Source organism: Dendrobates tinctorius, unplaced genomic scaffold, assembly GCF_039654945.1.
Source record: "Dendrobates tinctorius isolate UK_male_01 unplaced genomic scaffold, ASM3965494v1 ptg000203l, whole genome shotgun sequence".
NCBI classification, from domain to species: Eukaryota; Metazoa; Chordata; class Amphibia; order Anura; family Dendrobatidae; genus Dendrobates; species Dendrobates tinctorius.
The window spans coordinates 24,344,905-24,372,160 of NW_027361870.1; the positions used below are offsets into that span (position 1 = coordinate 24,344,905).

The 27,256-nt window shown below is 41.3% G+C and overlaps 1 protein-coding gene across 8 annotated transcripts in view; it reads left to right on the top strand.

Moving 5' to 3' along the window:
- CCDC88A (coiled-coil domain containing 88A) overlaps positions 1-27,256 on the top strand; it is a 276,380-nt gene that overhangs the window by 235,352 nt on the left and 13,772 nt on the right. For 3 of the 8 annotated variants that reach the window (XM_073553887.1, XM_073553891.1, XM_073553892.1), the window contains 10 exons: positions 6,849-7,035; positions 7,708-7,853; positions 9,724-9,816; positions 11,212-11,426; positions 14,687-14,764; positions 18,416-18,619; positions 21,267-21,338; positions 23,724-23,804; positions 24,499-24,773; positions 26,136-27,171. In XM_073553887.1, the coding sequence (XP_073409988.1) occupies positions 6,849-7,035; positions 7,708-7,853; positions 9,724-9,816; positions 11,212-11,426; positions 14,687-14,764; positions 18,416-18,619; positions 21,267-21,338; positions 23,724-23,804; positions 24,499-24,773; positions 26,136-26,924 (2,140 nt within the window). In that variant the 3' untranslated portion in view covers positions 26,925-27,171. The other 5 variants (XM_073553893.1, XM_073553890.1, XM_073553888.1 and 2 more) reach the window with 4 other exon arrangements.

Consider the following 27,256-nt stretch of genomic DNA (forward strand, 5'->3'; position numbering starts at 1 on the left):
TCATAGAATGAGCATAACGCGGTATATGCATTTTATTCCTGGGGTCTGAAGGATGTTCATGGTGTACATCTTATCAATTCTCACAATGAATAAACTAGCTGATCTCTAATTTGATTTTCAAGGGTCACTGTTTTACCTTCCGGGGGCTGCAGACGCATGCTGCGTAATGGGAAACACAATGTAGCACCAGACAAAATCATTTGCCCATAGGCATGTCTCCAGAAAATAATTTGCAACCTTATAACTATATATAGCAAAACTTTAAATATACTGTAAATGATGCAAATAAATATTACCGCCATATACCGCACAGGTGAATACCGTAGCGGCCCATCAGAGCGCACATCAATAGCAATTAAACCCATGGAATCAGAGTTTTGACTTTTCTGTTTGCAGTTGTTCTCCTTGGCTTCATTTTTCATCTAGCCCAGATCAGCATGAAGATATGATGCAGCTATCTACATACATGATCACCTACAGTATACATTGCATAGGGGATCATTTTTAGATCTCTGGTACAGGGACTTGTGTCCACACATAGAATGGAGAACAAGGGTGCATATGTGACCCAGCCATGGTCTTGCACCCAGGGGAGAACGGGGCTCACAAGTCACCTGGCCTAGTGATGGGTAGGTGATCCTAGCGGCGGGCCCCAGACAGATTTATTAATTTTCACTTTTCCAGTGAATAGGTGATAATTTCTCCTGCTCTCCTGCTGTCTGTCTATGAAGGACACACAGTGCGTCACCCAGCTTTGCACATAGACTTGCCTCTGCACCTAGCATTCACATGGTATGTCCATCCACCCAGCTCTCCTGCTCTCCTGCTGTCTGTCTATGAAGGACACACAGTGCGTCACCCAGCTTTGCACATAGACTTGCCTCTGCACCTAGCATTCACATGGTATGTCCATCCACCCAGCTCTCCTGCTCTCCTGCTGTCTGTCTATGAAGGACACACAGTGCGTCACCCAGCTTTGCACATAGACTTGCCTCTGCACCTAGCATTCACATGGTATGTCCATCCACCCAGCTCTCCTGCTCTCCTGCTGTCTGTCTATGAAGGACACACAGTGCGTCACCCAGCTTTGCACATAGACTTGCCTCTGCACCTAGCATTCACATGGTATGTCCATCCACCCAGCTCTCCTGCTCTCCTGCTGTCTGTCTATGAAGGACACACAGTGCGTCACCCAGCTTTGCACATAGACTTGCCTCTGCACCTAGCATTCACATGGTATGTCCATCCACCCAGCTCTCCTGCTCTCCTGCTGTCTGTCTATGAAGGACACACAGTGCGTCACCCAGCTTTGCACATAGACTTGCCTCTGCACCTAGCATTCACATGGTATGTCCATCCACCCAGCTCTCCTGCTCTCCTGCTGTCTGTCTATGAAGGACACACAGTGCGTCACCCAGCTTTGCACATAGACTTGCCTCTGCACCTAGCATTCACATGGTATGTCTTTCAGCTAACCCCAGCTTACCCCAGTGTTATTTATGACCTTGTTTACTCTGGCTTGATCATATACATCTGGTCCACTCTTAATTGTCTGGCCAAGATGAGCAGAGACCACTCCTCTCTGCTTCACACCTGACTGCACTTAGTTGTACATATATTGCAGAGTACAAGTCTGCATAGACTTCAGTCTGCATTGTGATTGCTATAAGTGTGTGCTAGAAGTGTGAAGATTAATTTAAGAATTAAAACCAGAATTGGAACTGAAGGTAACTGGACACAGTCACTGTAAACAATGTTTCTGTTTGTTTTCACTTTCACCCCAATAATCCTTCACTTTCTGCTAATTCCCCTAATCCCTACTCCTAGTAAGGAACTGTTCATCTCTTCTTCAATCCTCCCCATCCACCTCACCTCCGCCTCAAAACTGTTCCTTAACATACAATCCTCTGTCTCCAAACACAGACAGCCCCCTCATGCCCTCTCCTGCTCCCACCTGCTAACACTTTCTCTGCTCCTTCTCACTGCTGGTGATATCTCTCCAAATCCTGGTCCTCCTCACCACATTCCCACAGTCATTTCTACCTCCCATCCACGCTCTATCACAACCTTCCGTAACCTCTCCAACCTTATACCCATTCACCCAGCCCCCGCTTCCCCAGTCCCACTAGCAGGAGCTCTGTGGAACGCTCGCTCTGTCTGCAACAAGCTTTCCTACATCCATGATCTTTTTGTTACTACCAAACTCTCCTTCCTCGCCATCACCGAAACCTGGCTCACCCCTTCTGACACAGCCTCTCCTGCTGCACTTTCGTATGGCGGCTTCCACCTTTCTCACACCCCCCGCCCCAGCAGCAAACATGGTGGAGGAGTTGGTTTTCTCCTGTCAGATACCTGCTCCTTCACCCCAATCCCACTGCCACCCTCTGTTACCCTCCCTTCCTTTGAGGTGCACTCTGTGCGCATCTACTCCCCCTCCAACCTCCAACTGGCTGTCATCTACCGCCCCCCAGGGCCAGCCACCACCTTCTTTGACCACTTCACCACCTGGTTACTTCATTTCCTTTCCGCGGACATCCCTACTATCATCATGGGCGACTTCAACATCCCCATTGACACTTCCCTCTCAGCTGCCACTAAACTTCTATCTCTCACTTCCTCCTTCGGCCTCACTCAATGGTCTTCTACAGCCACCCACAAAGATGGCCACACACTGGACCTCATCTTCACCCGCCTCTGCTCCCTATCTAACCTCTCTAACTCACCTCTTCCTCTCTCTGACCACAACCTGCTCACATTCTCTTCCCTCTTCACTCCATGTCTACAATCCCCACCCCACAAACTTTCACACCCTCGCAGGAATCTTAAACACCTTGACCTACACTCATTCTCCGAATCCCTCCTCCCTTTTACAGATATAAGTTCCTTACACAATGCGGATGACGCTGCCGCTCTATATAACACCACAATAGCTGTAGCTTTGGAATCCGCTGCCCCACTTACACATACCAAAACTCGCAAAATCAACAGACAGCCCTGGCACACCAGCCTGACCAAAGAGCTGAGGCGAGCTTCCAGGGCTGCTGAGCGCAGATGGAAAAGATCCCACTCCAACGAGCATTTCATCGCATTCAAACAGTCCCTCACTACTTTCAAGACCACACTCGCCACAGCTAAACAAACCTACTTCTCATCTCTCATATCCTCCCTGTCTCACAACCCTAAACAGTTATTCAACACCTTCAATTCTCTCCTCCGCCCCCCAGCACCTCCTCCCTCCCCACTCATCTCAGCTGAAGACTTTGCCTCATTTTTCAAGCAGAAAATTGATAACATCAGGGACAGTTTTGGTCAACAACCCCCAGAGCCCTTCCTCCTGACTTCCCAGCCCTCCACCTTCAAAACCAACTTCTCCACCATTACAGAAGATCGACTCTCCACTCTACTCTCAAGATCACATCTCACCACCTGTGCACTCGACCCGATCCCATCCCACTTCATCCCAAACCTCACCACAGTCTTCATCCCAACCCTAACCCATCTCTTCAACCTATCACTAACAACTGGTGTTTTCCCCTCAAGCTTTAAACATGCCTCCATCACACCTATCCTCAAAAAGCCCTCTCTTGACCCATCCTCTGCATCTAGCTATCGCCCTATATCACTTCTCCCATACGCCTCCAAGCTACTGGAACAACACGTCTACCTTGAACTGTCCTCCCATCTCTCTTCTTGCTCCCTCTTCGACCGCTTACAATCTGGCTTCCGGTCACACCACTCCACTGAAACTGCCCTTACTAAGGTCACCAATGACCTCTTAACTGCCAAGAGCAAGCGACACTACTCTGTCCTCCTCCTCCTGGACCTGTCGGCTGCCTTTGACACAGTGGACCATTCCCTATTATTACAGACCCTCTCATCCCTCGGCATCACAGACTTGGCCCTCTCCTGGATCTCATCATACCTAACAGACCGGACATTCAGCGTCTCCCACTCACACACCACCTCCTCACCTCGCCCCCTATCTGTCGGAGTCCCACAAGGTTCAGTCCTAGGGCCCCTGCTGTTCTCTATTTACACCTTTGGCCTGGGACAGCTCATAGAATCTCATGGCTTTCAGTATCATCTTTATGCTGATGACACACAGATCTACATCTCTGGACCAGATATCACCTCCCTACTAACCAGAATCCCTCAATGTCTGTCCACTATTTCATCCTTCTTCTCCACTAGATATCTGAAACTCAACATGGACAAAACAGAATTCATCATCTTTCCCCCATCTCACGTGACCCCCCCTACGAACCTATCAATTACAGTAAATGACTGCCCACTCTCCCCAGTCCCACAAGCTCGCTGCCTCGGAGTAATCCTTGATGCTGATCTCTCCTTCAAACCACATATCCAAACCCTTTCCACTTCCTGCCGACTTCAACTCAAAAATATTTCACGCATCCGTTCATTCCTCACCCAAGAATCTGCAAAAACCCTAGTCCATGCCCTCATCATCTCTCGCCTTGACTACTGCAACCTCATGCTCTGCGGCCTCCCCTCAAACACTCTCGCACCCCTCCAATCTATTCTAAACTCTGCTGCCCGGCTAATCCACCTGTCCCCCCGCTATTCCCCAGCTTCTCCCCTCTGTCAATCCCTTCACTGGCTCCCAATTGCCCAGAGACTCCATTACAAAACCCTAACCATGACATACAAAGCCATCCACAACTTGTCTCCTCCATACATCTGTGACCTCGTCTCCCGGTACTTTCCTGCACGCAACCTCCGATCCTCACAAGATCTCCTTCTCTACTCCCCTCTTATCTCCTCTTCCCACAATCGCATACAAGATTTCTCTCGCGCATCACCCCTACTCTGGAACTCTCTACCACAACATATCAGACTCTCACCTACCATCGAAACCTTCAAAAAGAGCCTGAAGACCCACCTCTTCCGACAAGCCTATAACCTGCAGTAACCACCGATCGACCAAACCGCTGCACGACCAGCTCTACCCTCGCCTACTGTATTATCAACCATCCCTTGAAGATTGTGAGCCCTCGCGGGCAGGGTCCTCTCTCCTCCTGTACCAGTTATGACTTGTATTGTTTAAGATTATTGTACTTGTTTTTATGTATACCCCCCTCACATGTAAAGCGCCATGGAATAAATGGCGCTATAACAATAAATAATAATAATAATAATAATTTATGTAGATTGAAAAAACCCTTATATAAAGGACCTGTCACTTGCTATAAATATGTCATCTTTTTGCCTGCTGTAAATGCTGTTTTTAGTTTCCTATGGATCCTTGTTCCTATGACATGGTTCCATTTTCCTTGTATACAAATGAGTCTTGTAATCCAACTGGGTGTGGACCTCAAAATAATAGAGTTAAGGATCACACCTTTTTGGCTAATAAGACCATATTTACATACTGAGTGCAAAAAACGCGAGAATACTATCTCAGCAGTGGACAGGGTCAGGGCATAAAAAAAGGGCCAGATTTAGGGGAACAGTGGCATTCACAGCAACCCAAATAAAACAAATTCACATATTAATGGCAAGTGGGAGGTCCTCATTTTTTAAAACTAAGTAAAGTTTACTGAAGGATAAGATACATTAGAAATACAGCAAATTAACAAGTTTTGATGTCCAATAAATCATCACCAGGAACAAATGTAAACATATTTAGCACATAATATTAATAATATTAAAGATATTGGAGAGCAACTAGAGAGAACTTATATAGAATATTTCAAAAAGTATCTTCGGGGTTTTCTCCGGAAATGGAATACCATAAAAAATAAACAACACTCTTTGCTGTTTGTCTACTTCTGTTTAATTAGATATGTTGATAAATGGTGGGTTTGAAGACCACAAAGAAGGAAGTATGACTGTAGAAGCCCTCCTCCCTATCTTCCCCCTCCAACTGGCTACCACTCCACCTTTGCTCATGCCCCTCAGGGGGTATTCAATCCATCTACCTGAAATTTTGGTGGGAGTAGCTCCAGCGTTTTTTTGTTTTTTTTTTTTGCATAAATGAGGGAGAGGTTTTATTGCAATCTCCATCGTGAGATGGTTGGTATTCTTGATGACATGCTACGTCTGGCCACATGTTTTTGGGATATAAATATGAGCTCAGTCAGGAATTATCTAGCTATAGTCCTTTTATGTTGTTCAGGGTCAACAAACATTAGACAAGAGAGGTCTTCTTTAAAGAGGTTTCACTTTTTCAGTACTGCCCCAAGAAAGTCAGGTTGTGCATCTGAGCAGCTTTTCACCCTACTTTGATCAATAATGAACTGACTTTTATTCTACATTTAGTTATTCTTTCCTAAAATTTCCTTGTTTCTGTAGTAGATGAACTAGAGTGAATTGTATCTGATACATGAACTGTGTAGAGACCAGATAAAGGGGTTGTCCGGTCAGAATATATTGACACCAAGCACCCCACGGATCAGCTGTTGCAGGCTGCGGCGGAGGCCAGATGTGAACACATGGAACAGAGATCCACTTCTCAGATCCACTCAGTGTATGGTGGCCACTGCCACTAGAGCTTGTAACAGCTAATCGGTGGAGTTGCCCGGTGTCCAATCCCAACTGATCTGATATTGCTGACATAGCCTATGTGTAGGTCATCAGTATATTCTGACCAGACAACCTGCTAAATAGGCCAAGCTAGATTCTCTTTCTGCTTGCTTTGATGATAAGTGTTGGCTTTAGGGTTCTGTATATAGTATAGTTAGCATTTACCTTTGTGCATTTGCATCGGTCTGTAACAAATTACTGGGACTCATTATTTTAATTAAATAATGTTCACATTTACAACACTGTGATAAAGATTGTATCATAAATATTGTAATCCCTATTTTTTTCCTTCTTAACTCCTTCAGGCTTAATCACACATATAGACAGTTATTACGTGAAAATGAAAGTCTGCAAAGTGACCATAAAAACCTGAAAACCTCATTAAACAATGGAAAACTGGAGCAGACCAGACTAGAAGCTGACTTCTCAAAACTGAAAGAGAAATATCAGAAGTCGGATATCACAGTCACAAATCTGACCAACCAATGTGAGGTGAGAATTGGGTGTCCCTCTTCTGTTGGGTGTATCTCAACTGGAGGATTGCTGTCCATGTACCCTGATAGAGCATATGGCTACACAGAAGCAGCTATCGATGGAGTGGTCCACACGTTGGATTGTCCTTGTGTAATTCTACATGGAAAATAAATGTCCACTCACAGTCGGAGTCACCGTGATCAGCTAAAAAATGGGACAGATAACCTTTGAGGAGCTGTTGACCCTACCTAAAATCTGTAAGACTTCCTGCCCTTGTATCTTCTCTGCAGTACTGACAACACAGCAGAGGCCCAAAAAGTGAAGGCTGGGGGTCATTGTTATGACATTTTTCACCAAGATGAAAAACTTTTCCTATGTTGCAGCTGTTTGATATAGAACTGCCCCACAGTTGCCCACATGGTTCAATCGTCAATCTCATCATTACCTGAAGATGAATAATCACTTATGTCAACCTAAGAGGAATTTCACATCTAAAAAGGAAGACACAATGGCTTATAAAGCTTTTTGAAAATATTTCCCACTGTGGATCGATGTTATCTATGTTTTATCTCTTTTTCTATTTTTCTTTATCTTGCTTGTATGAAAGAAGGAAATGTGCAGATGATTCATGACCAGTCGTAACTTTTTATTTTACGTTACTTTTTGTGTGTGTTTGTTTTTTTTTTTCAGCTTTTACGTCAAGTTAAAGGAAACTTGGAAGAGGAGAACAGACATTTGATGGGCCAGAACCAAATATTAGCTTTACAAAACAAGACCTTACTGGATCAGAATATGGAAAGCAAAGATTTTTATCAAGTTGAGCAAAGACAGTATATGTAGGTTGAATAACTGAGACACATTCATTTCATGTTACGCTTCAACATATGTTCCCACACTTTAAGATTAATTGGATTTTTCTTTTTTTTCCACCTGCTTCATCCTATTTGTATATAGAGCTAGCACTAGTCTGCAGCTGGAGTGGGATTCACTGTTATTGTATAGACCAGGGGTGCACAACTTTTTTTTGTTCAATGGCCACATTGCCATACTGAACCAATCCGGGTGTCACACTAAAAATTAAAGGGGTATTAACCTCTGTGACATTTATGGTGTATCAAAGGTATATACCATAAATGTATGATAGGTACAAAATCTACTCACAGGACTCTTACCTCCAGCAATCAACACTTCTTTTAAGGCTGTGTGTGCCCACAATGCGTTTTCGGTCAGCTTTTGACTCTCCATATTTTCGCTGCATCAAAATTGCAGCCTATTACAGTTCCAGCAAAGTGGATGGGATTTATAGAATCTCCTGCCCGCTGCGTTTTCTTTTGTGCAGCGTAAACTGACCTGCGGTTTCGTGTTTCCAATCTGCAAGATGTCAATTTCTCTCAAGTACTCTGAGTTTTATTTGAAGATTTTCTCCATAGAATTGAATTAGATGTTGAAAATCTGCAGGTGAAAAAAACACATGTAATCTGCTTATGACTTTATCAATAAAGTTTTGTCAAAGCCAAATACTAGGAAGTAACAAAAACAAAGCAGCTTTATTTAGACCATGACATACCAAAAAGAGACAAAAAACGCAACGTCAAAAACGTAAAAAAAATGAAAAACGCACGTAAAAAAAAGCCCTCAAAAACGCAATGATAAAAACACAAGCAAAATCTGCAACATCAAAACCTCACCAAACACGCATCGAGGGAATGCAGAGTCTCACGGTATGTTCACACAAAGCATTTTGACCAGGACTTAGAAATAGATTCTGCTCCTAAATCCACATCAAAAACTTATTCTTTAAATAAGTTTACTACTGAATTGAATTGGATAGAGCCTTTAGTGCACACAGTGTTGTTTCTTATTTCACGTAATTTTGAACATTTCCCAGTAAAACTAACAGGAAATTACTCAAAGTGTATTTTAAGCATTTTTATGTGGATTTGCAATAACCATTTCTTTTAAATCCTTGTAAAAGAACTGTGTGAATAAGAGAAAGAGGTCATGCTTGCACATGGCTCTCTACAATAGACTGTTTTTGGGGTTTTTGTACCGCCTAATGTTTCAAACCTCCCGTAAATTACAGTGAAGCGAGCACAGACACAGAAGGCTGATGTAAATACAACTTTCTGGGGTGCCAAAGGGGTTAAGAGACCTCATGAGGCATCCAGAGATGTTTACGCAGGGCACCATTACTACTTGCCGGTGCTTGCTCCTCAGCTAATGCCACTTCTCCTCTGCGTGTGGATGCTCACTATAGTTAAGCTGTCAGTCAAGAATTCTTGTGTGCATTTGGTTAGGGGCCGCACAGATTGGCATAGGAGGCCACATGTGGCCCTCAGGGGCCTCAGGTTGTGCACCCCTGTTATAGACGGGTTATCCAGAAGCCTATCTGCAGCATATTGCTTTGCATCCAATGAGAGCCAACATAAAAAGTTTTTTTCTTCCTGCAAAACTTATTGAAATTAAATAATGCTGCCATCGCTGTAAAATGGACAGTACAGCTACAATACAAAGACCACCCAGAGATCTACACAATCGGGATCAGATTGCGAAAGATCTTATGGCGATAGCTGTCTGGGCAATGTGCTCTTAATATGAAAGTTACAATACCATTACACCTATCTGAAAGTAACTTAACAGACAGAACCCCTCTAGTTTAATAATGATTGCATTTATTATTGTTAATATATTCCTATTTATTTTCAGGGATAAAATTAATGAGCTGAGACGGCAAAAAGAGAAACTGGAAGAAAAGATCATGGATCAGTATAAATTCTATGAGCCTTCTCCTCCAAGACGGTAAGTTACATAATGTTGTATAGGGGCAGGTCAGGTTACATGATGTTGTATAAGGGAAGACTAGGTTACATAATGTTGTTCGGGGCAGGCTAGGTTACATAGTGTTGTATAGGGGCAGGTTAGGTTACATAATGTTGTATAGGGGCAGTGCAGGTTACATAATGTTGTTTGGTGCAGGGCACATTATATAATGTTGTATAGGGGCAAGGCAAGTTGCACAATGTTGTATGGGGCATGCTAGGTTATATAATGTTGTATAGGGGCAGGCAAAGTTGTATAATATTGTATAGGGGCAGGCTAGTTTATAAAATGTTGTATAAAGCAGGCAAAGTTGCATAATGTATAGGGGCAGGCTAGGGTACAAAATGTTGTATGGGGCAGACTAGGTTAAAAAATGTTGTATAGGGGCAGGCTAGGTTACAAAATGTTTTATAGGGGCAGGCTAGGTTACAAAATGTTGTATAGGGGCAGGCTAAATTATATACTGTTGTATAGGGGCAGGCTAAATTATATACTGTTGTATAGGGGCAGGCTAAATTATATACTGTTTATAAAATGTTGTATAAAAGCAGGCAAAGTTGCATAATGTATAGGGGCAGGCTAGGGTGCAAAATGTTGTATAGGGGCAGGCTAGGTTACATAATGTTGTATAGGGGCAGGCTAGGTTACATAATGTTGTATAGGGGCAGGCTAGGTTACATAATGTTGTATAGGGCCAATGCAGGTTACATAATGTTGTATAGGGGCAGGCTAGGTTACATAATGTTGTATAGGGGCAGGCTAGGTTACATAATGTTGTATAGGGGCAGGCTAGGTTACATAATGTTGTATAGGGGCAATGCAGGTTACATAAAGTTGTATAGGGGCAGGCTAGGTTACATAATGTTGTATAGGGGCAGGCTAGGTTACATAATGTTGTATAGGGGCAGGCTAGGTTACATAATGTTGTATAGGGGCAGGCTAGGTTACATAATGTTGTATAGGGGCAATGTAGGTTACATAATGTTGTATAGGGGCAGGCTAGGTTACATAATGTTGTATAGGGGCAGGCTAGGTTACATAATGTTGTATAGGGGCAGGCTAGGTTACATAATGTTGTATAGGGGCAATGCAGGTTACATAATGTTGTATAGGGGCAGGCTAGGTTACATAATATTGTATAGGGGCAATGCAGGTTACATAATGTTGTTTGGTGCAGGGCACATTTATATAATGTTGTATAGGGGCAGGCTAGGTTACAAAATGTTGTATAGGGGCACAGTACTTGGTGAGTTAATTTACCAACTTCAGTTTTTTTAAGAGCAAGTTATATAAAGATTTATTGAGTAAATCTTAGCATATTTTACACTCAGGAAATTAGTATCTTGTAAATAGCTCTGTTCTCTACCCCCAAAGGAGAGGTAATTGGATAACCTTAAAGATGAGGAAGCTAATCAAGTCTAAGAAGGATGTAAGTCGTGAACAGCTGAGATCTCTCACTCTCCCGCCTTCTCGATCGGAGTCTGGTGAAGGATTTTTACAACTACCTCCACTGGATAGCCAGGACAGCTCTTCTGTAGGCTCCAATTCCCTTGAAGACGGGCACCCACTTGGGGCCAAAAAGAGCAGCAGTGAGTACTGTGTTATATACTGTTATATATTGTGTTATATACTGTGTATTCTATTATTCTATTATTCTATTGAACTATGAAGGACAGTGTTGACATTGTACTTTATTTCTGCCCTGGAAATGTTTCTGCCTGTTCCCTCACATTGTCGTTTGAGTGTTCTCTGTATAGGTAGACAAATCATATGTTTTGATGATGTTTTTAATATTTTCATAGAAATTGTGTTTGTGGCAAATCTTGACTTAACTATAACTTGTTTTCAGTGACCATCATCATTCACTCGATCTCTATCTACCGTATTAATGTTCCTTCACTCGGGTTATACTATGGAAATATTTATTTGTAAAAAGAAAATCTTTGAAATTTGTTTGTGGTCTGTTATTTTTGCCACAATATTTTTGGGGGGTTTAGATCTACTCACAAAATTATCATATAGTGACACTAAGGGTGTGGTATAATAGATGCTGAAAATATACTGAGCAAAATAATTTACCTACTTATACCGGAACTGTGGGTTCTTCTGACACGTCTAATAATTGTAGTTACCGTGAAAAAATTTCTGGGGCATCTTTTCTTATAACTTTATGTTGTACAGTTCCTCTGTTATTACTTCTAGAAATGTATGAATAAATTGACTACTGGGTGTTACCAATTGGGGGCGTGTCAAATACCATCTAACATTGTCCAATCAGAGCTTGTAAAGTGAGCGTTGGCAGGAACACATTCTGTTAATAAGGATAATGGTAACACCCCGATGTCTATTTATTCATACATTTCTAGGAGGAATAACATGGGAGAAGTCACATCAGTGTCCATAATATGTATCGGAATAGTACATCTCAGGCATGTGACTTTTTTAAACCCTTAATAAACACAATCAGAATGTCTTGAATTTCCATCTGTCCTCTTCTGCATGGTTTTATTTTCATCGTGTTTGATATGTAACATTCACCTCTGTCCAGTCTTTATCTCTGCACATCCTACACAACATACTAGTGTAATATATCTACATGTCCATTTAGCTTCACTATGCCGATATTTCTTATGAGAGGTCGGCCCACCACAGAATGAGTCCGATTATGAAATGTTCTGAATTACTTTGATTGTGAATACATAATGTATATAATATACCGCAATACTGATAAATTGATCATAAAACATTGTGTTAAAATATAACAGTAAATCTGGTGCAATCGGGGCTGATTTCAGACATAGTGTGGCCCTGGGTAAAAGTTAAAATGGGGTCCTAAATGCTCACATATCACACCATCGCACAGAAACATTTAGGTTGCATTCATATGAGCTGAGTTCAGGCCGTTAAATGAGCGCGATTGACAATATTAATGTGGTTTGGCCCCTGTTTACACAGGCTTACGAAGAATGATGGGAACAGAACGATCACTAGTAGATATATCTGTCCCCATACAGTGTCATGTTACCAGCAGTTTACACCGGGCGATGTGCTGCCGAAAATAATGATTTTTGTTCAGGCATGAACAATCCAGTCACCCGATTAATGAGCAGCATTTTGCTCGTATGTTGGGCGATTGCTGACATGTTTACACATAAGTACTGTAGTGTGCGCTGCCGGTATGTATAAATGTGAATTCTGCATACACACACAATATGATGCACAAACATTGTATGTTACCACACATATAGACATAATGCATGTTATACACACACACAAATATACTCTAGTGATAAGCGAAGCGCGCATTGAACAGCCGCGAGACATGAAGACGCAGGGACTCGAATATATTTTTTAAGCACACCGGAGACAGTCGGTTAGCACCCGAGCATGCTGGTTGTCCAGTTTTCCATCCCTGGAACCTTCCACACCCCGACTACATTCATCATTGTGTCACAACTGCCTTGTTTTAAATGGCTTAAATAAAAACTTCATGATTTTATATTGCCGTAGCTGGACCTTTTCTACCTAAATCCAGATGCTTCAATAACACCTTATCCAATCACACTCACTCATTACTAATATACACAGAACACAAACACACAGACATGTATACACAAAGCTCATACATACTGACATATATGTATACACAGAGTACATACAACTAGACACATGTATACACAGAGCACATAAATACAGAAATATACGTATACACAGAGCACATACAGAAATATATGTATACACAGAGCACATACAGAAATATATGTATACACAGAGCACATAAATACAGAAATATACGTATACACAGAGCACATACAGAAATATATGTATACACAGAGCACATACAGACACATGTATACAAAAAGCACATAAATACAGAAATATATGCATACACAGAGTACATACAATCAGACACAGGTGTATACACAGAGCATATATATACAGACGTATATGAATACATAGAGCACAGACATGCGTATACACATGTATACACAGAACACATACATACAGACACGTGTACACAGATCAGAGATATGCAAACCCAGAGCACATACATACAGACCGATATGAATACACAGAGTGCATAGTTGCAGACATATATGTATACATAGAGCACACAGACAAGCATACACAGGAAACATACATACAGAGAAATGAATGCACAGAGCACATATCTACAGACTCATGTATACAAATATATGCATATAGACACAGATCAGATCCATGCATACACAGAGCACATACATACAAACATATGTATACACAGAGCGCACACACACACTATACAGAACTTACCAATCTGGTCAATGGTTGTTCTACGTTACTATATGGCTATACGTGGCAAACATTAGAGGTAACTTCTGGTAAGACTCCCTGCGTATGCCTTAACTGACATGTGACTAAAGTCTTACATTCAGCATTTAATTCAATGCCCAATGGCTCAGTATTTACTGAAACATGAGGATGTCAGTGATCCTTCTACATCAACATCTGTATACTGTCTTGTGTAATGTCTTTTTTGTTTTTTTTTTTGTTTTTTTTTTTACTATGGAAAGCTTTGCCTTCTGTAAAAAATGGGGAAAAATGTTTTGTTCTCTAAAACATTTTTTAATGAGACTCTTTGTATAGTTTGTGTCTGTGTTGCATACCATACCCATCACACGCCGGTGTAAGTCTCTTGTGTCTCGTTGTGCATGCTTAGCTGAGAATCAGACATGCTCATTTCTGTCTTTTGTTTCAGCATTTAACTTCTTCCATGTGTTCTTCTCCTTTCCTCCCCTTTTGATTTTTCTTTTTTGCCCCTGTTTCCTTGTTTTTGATTTTTTTCTTTCTTCCCATGCTGTGACATAAGCACTGAAAAGACTGCCCTTTATGAGGAACAGACCGAAGGATAAGGACAAAATGAAGGCCCTCTACCGTCGCTCTGTGTGTAAGACATTAAAATGGTTCAGCTAGCTGTACTTGGCTTCCATCACTAATACCTTCAATAAGCTTGTCCCAACCTGCGCTGTCTTTCCTAACATGCCAACTGCAAGTCTCGATGCCAAACAAAAGGGGAAACTGCCTGAATTTGTATTGAGTGATCAATAAGTAGGGATCTGTCATTTAGACTTTGTATCTCATCTAAGTACATGATCAATAGTGCAATCCTACTCTATGCAATGGCTGGGTGCCAGGAAATAGTGAAAGTTGTAGTACATGTCCTTGTATATGTACATACAGTGAGGGGAATAAGTATTTGATCCCTTGCTGATTTTGTAAGTTTGCCCAATGACAAAGACATGAACAGTCTATAATTTTAACTGTAGGTTAACTTTAACATTGAGAGATAGAATATCAAAAATAAAATCCAGAAAATCACATTGTATAAATTATATAAATTTATTTGCATTTTGCAGTGAGAAATAAGTACCTATTTGATCCCCTACCAACCACTAAGAGTTTTGGCTCCTACAGACCAGTTGGACGCTCCTAATCAACTCATTACCTGCATTAAAGACAGCTGTCTTACATAGTCACCTTTATAAAAGACTCCTATCCACAGACTCAATTAATCAATCACACTCTAACCTCTACAACATGGGCAAGACCAAAGAGCTTTCTAAGGATGTCAGGGACAAGATCATAGACCTGCACAAAGCTGGAATGGGCTACAAAACCATAAGTAAGACGCTGGGTTAGAAGGAGACAACTATTGGTGCAATAGTATGAAAATTGAAGAAATACAAAATGACTGTCAATCAACATCGATCTGAGGCACCATGCAAAATCTCACATCGTGGGGTATCCTTGATCATAAGGAAAGTGAGAGATCAGCCTAAAACTACATGGGGAGAACTTGTTAATGATCTCAAGGCAGCTGGGACCACAATCATCAAGATAACTATTGGTAACACATTACGCCGTAAATGTTTAAAATTCTGCAGTGCCTGCAAGGTCCCCCTGCTGAAGAAGGCACATGTGCAGTCCTGTCTGAAGTTTGCCAATTAATATATGGATGATTCTGTGAGTGATTGGGAGAAGGTGCTGTGGTTAGATGAGACAAAAATTGAGCTCTTTGGCATTAACTCAACTCGCCGGGTTTGGAGGAAGAGAAATGCTGCCTATAACACAAAGAACAATGTCCTCACTGTCAAGCATGGAGGTGGAAACATTATGTTTTGGGAGTGTTTCTCTGCTAAGGGCTCAGGACTACTTCATCGTATCAATGGGAGAACGGATGGAGCAATGTACTGTAAAATCCCAAGTGGCAACCGCCTTCCCTTCTCCAGGACATTAAAAATGTGTCGTGGCTGGGTCTTCCAGCAAGACAATGACCCAAAACCTATAGCCAAGGCAACAAAGGAGTGGCTCAAAAAGAAGCACATTAAGTGCCTAGCCAGTCTTCAGACTTTAATCCCATAGAAAATTTACGGAGGGAGTTGAAGCTCCGAGTTGCCAAGCGACAGCCTCAAAATCTTAATGATTTAGAGATGATCTGCAAAGAGGAGTGGACCAAAATTCCTCCTGACATGTGCAAACCTCATCATCAACTACAAAAACCATCTGACTGCTGTGCTTGCCAACAAGGGTTTTGCCACCAAGTATTAAGTCTAGTTTACCAGAGGGATCAGATACTTATTTCTCACTGCAAAATGCAAATAAATTTATATAATTTATACAATGAGATTTTCTGGATTTTATTTTTGATATTCTATCTCTCAATGCTAAAATTAACCTACAGTTAAAATTATAGACTCTTCATGTCTTTATCAGTGGGCAAACATACAAAATCAGCAAGGGATCAAATACTTATTTCCCCCCCTGTATAACCATATACATGATGGTTAGTAAAAAAATATCTGCACAAATCTGTGGTCAATATAGGCAAATTCTTTCATAGTCAAATAAATGATTCCCGTACATAAATTATACATATTATATACATAAAAAAATAATAAAGTATTTGTAATGACTTTTCTATATAAGGCTCAGTTCACATGAGGATATATAAAATTGTCTAATTTTCATCCAGAAAGGCGGAAGATTTTTCATCTGTATTATCATCCGTAGGCAATCTGTATATGCAGTGAATTAAATTTATAAGACGAAAAACAGATTCCTATGGTAATATTTGCTATGAATCGGTAAAAATCGGTTACTATATGGTTGATCCTTATGAGATCTGGTCGTCTTTTTTTTTTTTTTTTTTTTTTATTGCGTACCCATAGACTTGAATAAGCAAATGTCATCCGAAATACAGAAAGAATAGTGTATGCTGACATTTTTTTTCACATGGACATTTGGTCCGTGTGGTCATCTGAACCGCCCTATGAAATTGGTCCTAGTGCTGTCCCTGTGAGGTCAGTTTTGTCCACTGACCGCATTCGGACTGGAAATATAGTAGAGTTAATGTAGCCTAAGTGTCATTTACAAGCTAGTTGGGTTTCTTACAATTAATTTATCATGGCTAGATTAGTGGTTTATATAATTTGTCAAGACCCCGTGTACAAAAATGTGTGAAATTAGAGATGAAGTGTGCAACATAAGTGAGGTGCGATAATATAATCTGCCCCCGTTTTCTAAATCAATGAATGACCTGGATTACAATGCACCACCAGGGACAGACAAATATGCCTGTGTTCTTTTATTTGTTGTAAGTGAGTGTGAAATATTTGGCATAAAAGAGTTACATTGGATGAATCCGTTGCCTGCATGCAGCTGAGGCATCCGTTTTGTAAGTTGAACCAATGCTTGGTCTTCGATTTGCAGCTAAATCAAATGTTCCTCTCATGCCTTAATTCTCGTGATTCAGAGATGTAATTCTTCTTTTTGTACAATGGTTCAGCCCACAAAATAGCTTGCTCCTCAGGGGTGTGAAGCTGGCAAGTCCATGCTAAGTTTGTACCAAAAATCTTACTAAAAAGATGCATTTTATGATGTGCCATCTTTTAAAAACAAGAATGATTTACAAGACGAAAAAACCTGCACTGGCCATGGACCCTTAATCATTGCTTAAAGCAACCCTTTGTGCTTCCAAAAAGATCTTTAGCTCCTTGTTCTGATGTGCTTGTCTCTCTTTTGGTAGCACAAGGCACATTTTATAAGTCACCTATACACAGTGGTGGTAACTAATGCCTGTGGGTTCAGCCCCGCCCCTGAGGAGCTTCAGCCTGTTCTCATAGCTAGTTCCTTGGTAACTTATTGGCAAATCAAGAATCTTTCCAATGAAATGACTGCCTCCACTGTGTGAAGGGAAGTGTAACCAACTTTGTGTTCTGTTTATTTCACCGCGTCATATCATTTTTTCATTTTTAAGCAACATAACTTGCCAGCAAGCTATGCTGCTCGTCACTGCTGCAGTAGCATGGCAAGGAATACACAACAGGCTAATCTAAACATGCCACATTTACTGGAAACATCCGCTTACATTTATCATCCTCCACAAAATGCATGTCATAACCAAACTGGCTATTTGTGAACTCGTAGCTGTTTTGACCTGCAATACGCTTTTAATGCTTGGATGGCTGTCTTAACAAAGCTAGCGAAAGATGGCATGAGCAATATCACGCTGATTCATTTGCTTTCATTTGCATCCCAGCCATGAATGACCTGGTCCAGTCCATGGTCCTGGCAGGTGGACAGTGGACAGGTAGTGCTGAGAATCTGGATGGCCCTGATGAAATTCCTACCGGCAAAAGGAGGAAAGATTTGGGAACTATGGCCTTCTCCACAACAGCAATCGACTTCTCAACAGCCAACCAGTCAGCGGGCATGAGAACCAAGCAGATACTTAAGAGTAAAGGTATAGGCTGTGTTTTTTCTTTTGGTATAATTACTAGTTTGTAAAAATTAAGTTAACAAAATATTGTGATCACCTTTGTGTTGGGTTCTCCAATCATGTGCTGTGACTGTGACACAGCCGCGACACATGCAACTGCAGCGCCGAACAGTTGATCAGCCGGAGCGCTCCATGTTTCCGGGTGCCCTCTGCAGCTTATTCGGTAAGTGCTATTGCTTGCCGAATAAGCAGGGACCCGATCAAATTCGCTCATCTCTATCGGTAACAGCTATAATGCCAATAATTACTTCTTAGCACTTTTTTACTGATTGCAACTCAAATATCCACAAAAAGGTGTTATTATGTAGGGTGCAAGAGAAGGCGTTGTGCCTCCATGCCCTGGTAAATAAGAGGATCCAACAATCCCTACACCTCATAATAAGACATGAATATCATAATCAACACTTGGTGGGAGCCCATATTAAAACATTTTAAGACGTATAGTCGAAAGTCTCTCTAGTTTTTATGTTGGTTCTCTAATTTTGCAAACAAAGATGCAGTTTCTTTATTGAGGTTCCATATATGCATTTTCTACTACCCTATATAATTTAGAGTATTAACATTAATACAATTTCAGCAAAAAAATGAAATGCTACTGTACTTTTTAACATTTATCAGACCAGGGTTTACACAAAAGCAGTGTACACGTGTGTTATAACATGACTAGGACAGACAAGCTAAAACAATAATCCTTTAAGAACATAGACACATTTGGACTGTTATTTTTTTTTTGTTCATTTGCTTTCTAAATACAAAAATTAAAAAAGCACTCCCTTCAAAATTTTTATTCTTTTAATATATTGCAATCATCATGTTATATAGCACTGTATATTTACAATTTCTCATTTTGCCTTTCTACCCAGCTAATTCTTCTGTTTTCCATTAGGTAAATTGCACCATGTGATTAAAAACTGATTAACTGAATCCTTTTAAGAACTATGTAGAAACAGGAGGTCAGTTTTCCCTGTCTGAATCATGTCACTGCAAAAGTCAATGGCAGCGGGTAGAGGGAGCTGTTGGATCAGGAGTTAAAGAGGGGAATGATTGAATACACATAAAATAGACTTCCTGTTTATACACAGAGCAGAGAAAAGAGAAGAATTGGTTGCGAAGAAAGGCAAAATTAGCAATTGTAAGTACAGGGTGCTACAGGATATAATATGGCGATTGCAATATATTAAGAGGATAAAAACTTTAATAAGAGTGCTTCTTTAAGCAACTTTATAAGCCCTCATGAAGAATTCCCTATAATTGTTTTTGCTGTACTGTAGAGTCAGTACAACTCCTAAACATAGTTGATTGTCCTGTTGCTTCTGAAACAGATCCAACAGCATACTACTCATGGCTGATTTGGCTGTCGTTGCACCAGCTCTCCTTACTTTTTTTAGAGATTGGAGGGGAGGTGGTTATGCACATACAGTAGTTCGGCAGAGGGTGGCAAGGGTTAGAACCATCCAAGTCTTCAGGGAGGGCGGATCACAAAGACTGTACTCTATCAGAGTGTAGTAGGTGGAAAAGAAAACACAAAGTAGTCTGCATGCGGAAAGGGCAGAGATGACACAGGTTGTGTATGAGTTTAGATACAGAGGCAAATAGGATAAGAGATCTCTTATATGCTGTAGAAGGAAAATTGGTATAGAAATTTGTGTAGATGCATGAGAGCTATTATAGGACCTCAGCATTTATTTCTGCATATTAAAGTCTCAGAAAATGAATGAAGAAATAAAGATTGCAACCTGAAACTTATTATGACTTTTTAGCTGAGGGTAACTTATAAAAGGTATGTAAAATATTTAACATGACACAGGAGTCGATAGCCTTGAATGCACCACTCCAGCGTTATTTTTATTTCAGCTCTGGAGTGGTGCTACTAATCTAAGGTCCCTGACCCTACTCTTATACTTACCAGTTACTATCTTCAGCTCTTCCCAGTGCCACTCTTGTGCTGCACCGCCATCTTGTGACTGCAATTTCTGACCGACTGACTGAAAGTCAGAGGTAATGGTCGCAGGCGCTCAATGTAAGGCTACAAGACCCTTGTCCTGGCTCTCATAGAATTACATTGAGCTGTGGCTTCCGGATCGCTGCAGCAAGTCACAACTCTTTAGTTGGCAAAGTGATTTCTACCGTTGTGTAGGCATGCCGATAAGTCACATATCAAGACGTGTAGGATTGCTGCTTCCAACAGGTGGCAGTATAGAGTTCAAGTCCTCTTCCTCTCTGAAGAGGTCATTTGTATATTAAATTTCCCAGAGAAGCATTACACGGCGAACAAGCCTCCTTACCTTGGCATGCCATAGCTGGTATGTCACTCTCCAAAAGGAGAAAACAATACCCCTTATACCTCAATAATAATCAGTGCACCGAAAGTATCTTTCACTCTAAAGCACTGGACACATTAAGTGAATGTTCTAAGAAAGAATCAAAAGAACCAGTGGGCGCCATAACATGTATGGAACATAAATATCTACACACTGAGGCATTGTTTTTACATGAATCCAATTATTTCTAGGGTGAAAAACAGTCCTTTTATATTCAGTTGTGGGCCGGCCCTTTAACTTTCCTTTTTTCCCTTTTGCCAAACCTGTTCTGTCTGATTTCTGTTTTCTAGATGGTGCATCCTATGAGGACGTCAGCGGTCATGGAGTCAGCGATGATTCTTATGTGACAACTGCGGCTCTGGGTAATTATTCTTTTTGTAAACTTTTCTGCATGTCATTTTGACTAGTGGGACATATAAATCTGTGTGATTAACGAAAGAGTTCTATTTTCTCTGGTTAACCAGCTAACATCTTATTATTCATCTTGTTTTCAGCGTGCAAGCATGTTACAGTAAATTGTACTTTTAATTAATTTACACATTTTATATTGCATATATGCACATATAACTGAAAGAAGTCTAGAAGTAGTAAAGCCAGAGAGTGCTAAGTGTGCCCCCATCACATTGCAGAACAGAAGGACATTGCATGTAAAGATTAGCGTATGTGTATTAATAGATAATGGTATTCCCAATAAAATAACAATTTGGGACCATATTTTTTAGAACTCTAAAGGCCCCGTCACACACAGCGATCTCGCTAGCGAAGATGGCTGATTTTGTGATCACTGTGTGTGACGGGGATCAGCGACCGACCCCCCCCCCCCCACCCCGCCGGGTATCGCTGATCATGCAGCATCGTCCTGGGCCACTTTTTCATCGTTGCTCTCCCGCTGGCCAGCGCGCATCGCTGCGTGTGGCAGCGGGAGCCAACGATCAGCGAGGCTCTAAGCAGGCAATGGGAGCTGGTATCTAAGGTAAATATCGGGTTGCTAAGCAGCGCACGTCACTTAGTTACCCAATGTGTACTCTAGAAACCTGCGTGCTGGCAGCTCCCGGCGCGAGCACGCAGGTTTCCACATTGGGTAACTAAGTGACACGCACCTCTTAGTAACCCGATATTTACCTTAGATACCAGCATCCTCGCGATCATGTAGCGATGCACCAGCGATCCTGACAAGGTCGTATCAAGTCGGGATCACTGGTGCATCTTTATGTGTGACAGCCCCGGGGCCTTAACTCTGTTTCTCTTTTATTTAGCTTGAAATGTATGAATAAATTGACAGCTAAGGGCTCATTCAAACGTTGGTGATTTTTCTCATACACAAAAAAAGATCAGCGTTTGGTCTTTGTGTCAATTTTCATTTTGTCAGAGTTTCACCATATTCCCTCAAAACTGTTAACATAGATTTCTTAGCGTCAGACTGACTAGGGACAATCCCGTTTGACAAGGTGAATGGTTCCCACCCACATGTCTAAAGGTAGGTTCACATTGCGGTAGGGGCCATGCGTTGAGCGCATCCGTTACATAGCGTCACTAACGCTATGTAATAGGTACGTTAATGCATCCATTGGCTGCAATTACAGTAACGCATGCCGATATCGGCATGCGTTAGTGATGATGCGTTATTTTATGATGTACCCCCAAACGCGGTCTGCAGCGTTTTCCGGTACGTCGGGTCTAGCGCACAGCGAACGGACGCGTTCGCTGAGCATAGACCTGTATGGCTAACGCATGGTAGCGAAATGCTAGCGCATACCGTTAGCGCTTGGGCACAAAAGATATAAAAATGACATCAGCGTTAGCGCATCCGTTTAACGGATACGTTAAACTTATGCCCCTAACGCAATGTGAACCTAGCCTAACAGAGGCAGGGAATGGCTCAAGGTTTTTAAAGTGTAACTGTCAGGAGAATTTGTAGCAGAATGTTTGTATCTGCCTGTAGCTCCTCCTCCTCCCCTCTCCATACAATCTGCTAAGCACCAACTGTCATCTCCTATCTCAGTAGTAGGAAAGTCTTTAGTTATTTAAATATAGATTTGACCCATCAATTGAGAGTAAAAGATCAGTCCAGGAGCAGAAAGTAGCAGATTTTTTTATAAGATTTATTGCAAAGTTGCTTATTACCAACTGTAGTATTGATTTATTAGAAAAAAATAAAAATGACGATAACTCTTTAAGATGCTCATACACATGAGATGGCAGTTGACCAGATGCTTGTTTGACCAACCGTTATCTCTCATGACTGTCTCGAACACATGAACGTTCAGCTTTCAGAGCATTCATGTTTTATCAGGCAGAAGAGAGAGAGACCCTGCCCGACACATCTGGCAGTGGCTTATTTCCTCTGAATGCAAATAAATTGGGCATTTAAATGTCAATTCCGAGATCATTTTCTCCCCCGTTTGCTCTAAATGATAAATAGGTATAGTTATGGAGAATGCATAATTGTGAATATTTTGTATTACGTTGTGTTTTTTTGTCTAATAGTTTTTTCCGTATTGTCCCTTCTGTCTTCACCGTCTCGTAATACATTAAACCCATTCACTTTTTCTCCTTCCGGTTTCCCTTTAAAAGCGCTTTCCAAGGCTTTATTTAATGAATTCTGGCTTTTTGTCCTTGCGCTGCTGGCAGCGGGCATGCTGAGCCTGAGAAATAGTGCATGGCTCCATTGCATTCTGTAGTTAGAATGCTGAGATTGTATGTCACCTGCTAAATGTTTGTCACCATTGTCTCAATCTTTCATCCAGCTCCCAGGCCAGCCAGTCTTGATAGTGGCAGGACATCCTATAGTAATAGTAATAATAATGCTTCACTTCATGAAGTGACAGGTATGCTCTGCTGATTTTATTTTTGTTTATTACTGTTAAGTCTAAGGCATTTTAAAAAGTATGTTCCCTTTTTATAACGATTTTTATCGCTTTAGGGCCCTTATTCACATGTCTGTGTTTTTGATCAGAGTTGTAAGCTAGAATCAGGAGTGGCTCCAGATCAGGAGTGAGTCTATCCATTCCTGGTTTAGGCTTAAAAATACAGTTGGAAAATACTGACTGACTACTGACATGCTAAAAAAGCATAATGAATACAAAATGAAAAATGAAACAACTTTGCAAGTAGTCTTTATGGAAAAGCATATTGTGTCTCCAACTCCTATGCAGAACTAAGTGTCTCCATGTACCAGACTACAAATAACTATATGTAGTCGGATTCTGCAGTCCTACTATTTTGCATCCCTACCTACCTTAGGTTTTAGTAAAAAGTAGGGGATTGGTGGATTGAAATGTGATTGCAGAATCGGACTGCAGAGAGTTTTAGATCTTTATTCGGCCCTGTTGGTAAAACCCTTATGCCAATGTGTTATGTAATAGTAAAGCACTTCTTGAACATTTGTCCTTAATATACTCGGTAATCGTCGTATGGCGGACTCCCATTTTACTTCCGTAACATAAATTTGCCACACAATGTAGATTTTCAAGTATATGATTACTTGCTCTGTGGTAATGTCCGCTCGTTTCTCCACGGTAGGTCCAGTGTCCGGTCAAAGTAGATCTCAAAGTCACTACAGTGGAGACTTCAACCAACACCATGATAATGAAGTATGGTCCAACAATAGTAGTCCAGTTCAGTATTATGGTAGTCGCTTGAAAAAGTGTGCAGTATCCAGTCCGATGCTTAGACTCAAATCCTGTGATGGGATGGAAAGCTTAGCCCAGTCCAAGAAGAGACTTGGATCACCGGGAAGTGAGATGGTATCTCTCAAGCAATTTTTAGAAGAAAGCAACAAGCTGACTGTGAGCCAAGTAAGTTGGTGAACTTTACTGTCAGTTTGCTCCTTGGTCCATTAAGCCTTTGAAAATATCAAGACCCTACATAACAGACATGTTCATACAAGCGGAGATATTCCAATCCAATTTGTTTTTTATAAATCTGATTAACTTACAGATTAAGACACCATCTTCCATAAGCTAAGAACCAGTTCAAAATTGAGATTAAGACCTTACTAAACTGGGACCTTGCTGTTGTGAATGAAGAGCTTCCTGGGAACCCAATTTCAAAGTCTGTATTAACTGAGCATATTGTAGGCACAGGCCCTGATGCCAGTGACGTATCAGTTGATTTACTGAGGGCAGCTGTTCTGACACAAGCAGAGTTTTTAGATTTAGCAATTCAGCAATGCCCTGAGCTGAGAAAGCTGCTCCGCCTACACCAGGCTCTGTATTTACATTGTCTATAGACAGTGAGCTGCTTATCACAGAATGGGGCGGAGGTGGACTACCATGCATGATGCTGTATTCCAGATAATGATAATCACCAAGAGATAAAACCTTCAGTGTAAGTAAACAACAGCACACAGCCGGACATGTGACACGTCTTTTGAATTCAGTGTTTTACCTAGGAAAAGCCTGCTGGCAGAATCTTTTTAAAGGAGAAGGAAAGAAAGAGCATATGACAATCAAGCCACGTTACGGTCCATTTATGTCTCATTGGTCACCAATTTCTAAAGATACATTACAGAGAATATGTCATCAGAAATATAATATATACAGTCTAAGAAGAAAATTCTGCAGTTACTCTGTGATTGCTGAATCGTCATAGTGTGTGATGAGCACACTGTCACAATTCCCCTTTGTTCCTTGTGCTAGTGTACTTGCGGTCACATGCTAACTAGTCTCATCCAGCTTCTCTCAGTTCTCTTCTAATTAAAGAAGAGGGACGAGGCTAATCGGCACGTGACCGCAAGTATGTAAAGTCATGTGTCGCCCACAAACATAGGGAATGCTGGAGAATCATGATAGTGTGTGCATTGCACACTTTTACAATTTGGCAGTCTGTAGTCTTCCTAGATAGGATAACCCTAATACATCCCAAATCTACTAATCGGCTAGCGCTTCCTGTTCAGTAGAGATCAAGTCTTAGGATTCATCTCATTATCATCACAGGCAGGATTATAATGACAGGTTACACCTATATATAGGTAACACAGGCTACACAACGGGTGAGGTCACAGCTCTCCTCCTCCACCCTCCCTGCACAGATGACATTTAGCTGATCAATATTCAGGGTCATTATATCTTCTTTGATACCACCTCTAATGTACATGTATAATTTTCCATAAACCAATACACTTTTCTAATGAAGGCATAACATGTATTTTTTTATAGATTCGGTCTGGAAGCCAAGAAGATCTATTGGATGAAGTGATGAAAAGCTTATCTAGCTCTGCTGAATTAGTAGGATTACGATCCCCGACTCAGCTGTCTCCCGCCCTATCACTGGGTGACAAAAAAGCTGCAAAACCGGAGCAGATTGTCCGATCCAACTCTCACAAAGCTGAGAATACAAGATTTCAGTTCCCAATGGTGGTCAGTGCACAGTCTCCAGATGGCGACTCTGCTACGGGTGACGGGACTGTGTGCCCACAGCAGGCGACAAAAGATTCCAAGCAATATGCCACCTTACCTCGTGCAAGCAGTGTCATTTCTACTGCTGAGGGTACCAATCGAAGGACAAGTATTCATGATTTTTTATCCAAAGACAATAGGTCACCTGTATCAGTTGATCCATCACCTACAAGCGAAGATGCCCCATCGTTATTGAGTGAGTACCCTGCAGACGAGCAGTGCCCTATTCCCACTCACAGACCACCTCCTCGTATAGATGATCCTCATTGTTGCTCTGGGTGTGATTTAGTTCATTATAGTAAAAATATTGATAACACAGTTAGTAAGTGTTACACATCACCATGCATGCAGTTCCCATACCTGTCCCTGAACCCAGATTTGGTAAGTAGCATAAGTGGACCCCCAGGAGACAGAACCAGTGCATTTTCCGCTGAGAGACTACATTACTGCAAGACTAATAGTCACAATATAGATAGTAATGGTGCAGAGACATCCTCACTTGTTTCTGAAGATAATCAAAGTATTTGGTATGAGTATGGCTGCGTGTGAAGAGGACCTGATCATCAGTAGGCATAAGAGGAGTCCAAAAACCATGATGCATGGACCGCCATGTTAAGTGTCTCTGTCATCCGTGTACGTGTGCGACAGATGGTGATACTCAACCTCCATGTATTCATAGCTAGTATCATAGAGCACAGTGATAATACTAGGTATGCACAATCTACCTCAGTTTTGTCATTTTATCAGGGTGATTTGTATGTAAAATAAATTAATTTTGAGATTTTTTTTGAAAAAATGGTATTTATTGTATGGTATAGTGCAAATATTAAGACCGATCGTTCTTTTACAGTGTCTGAGGTCGATATTAACAGTTCATCAAT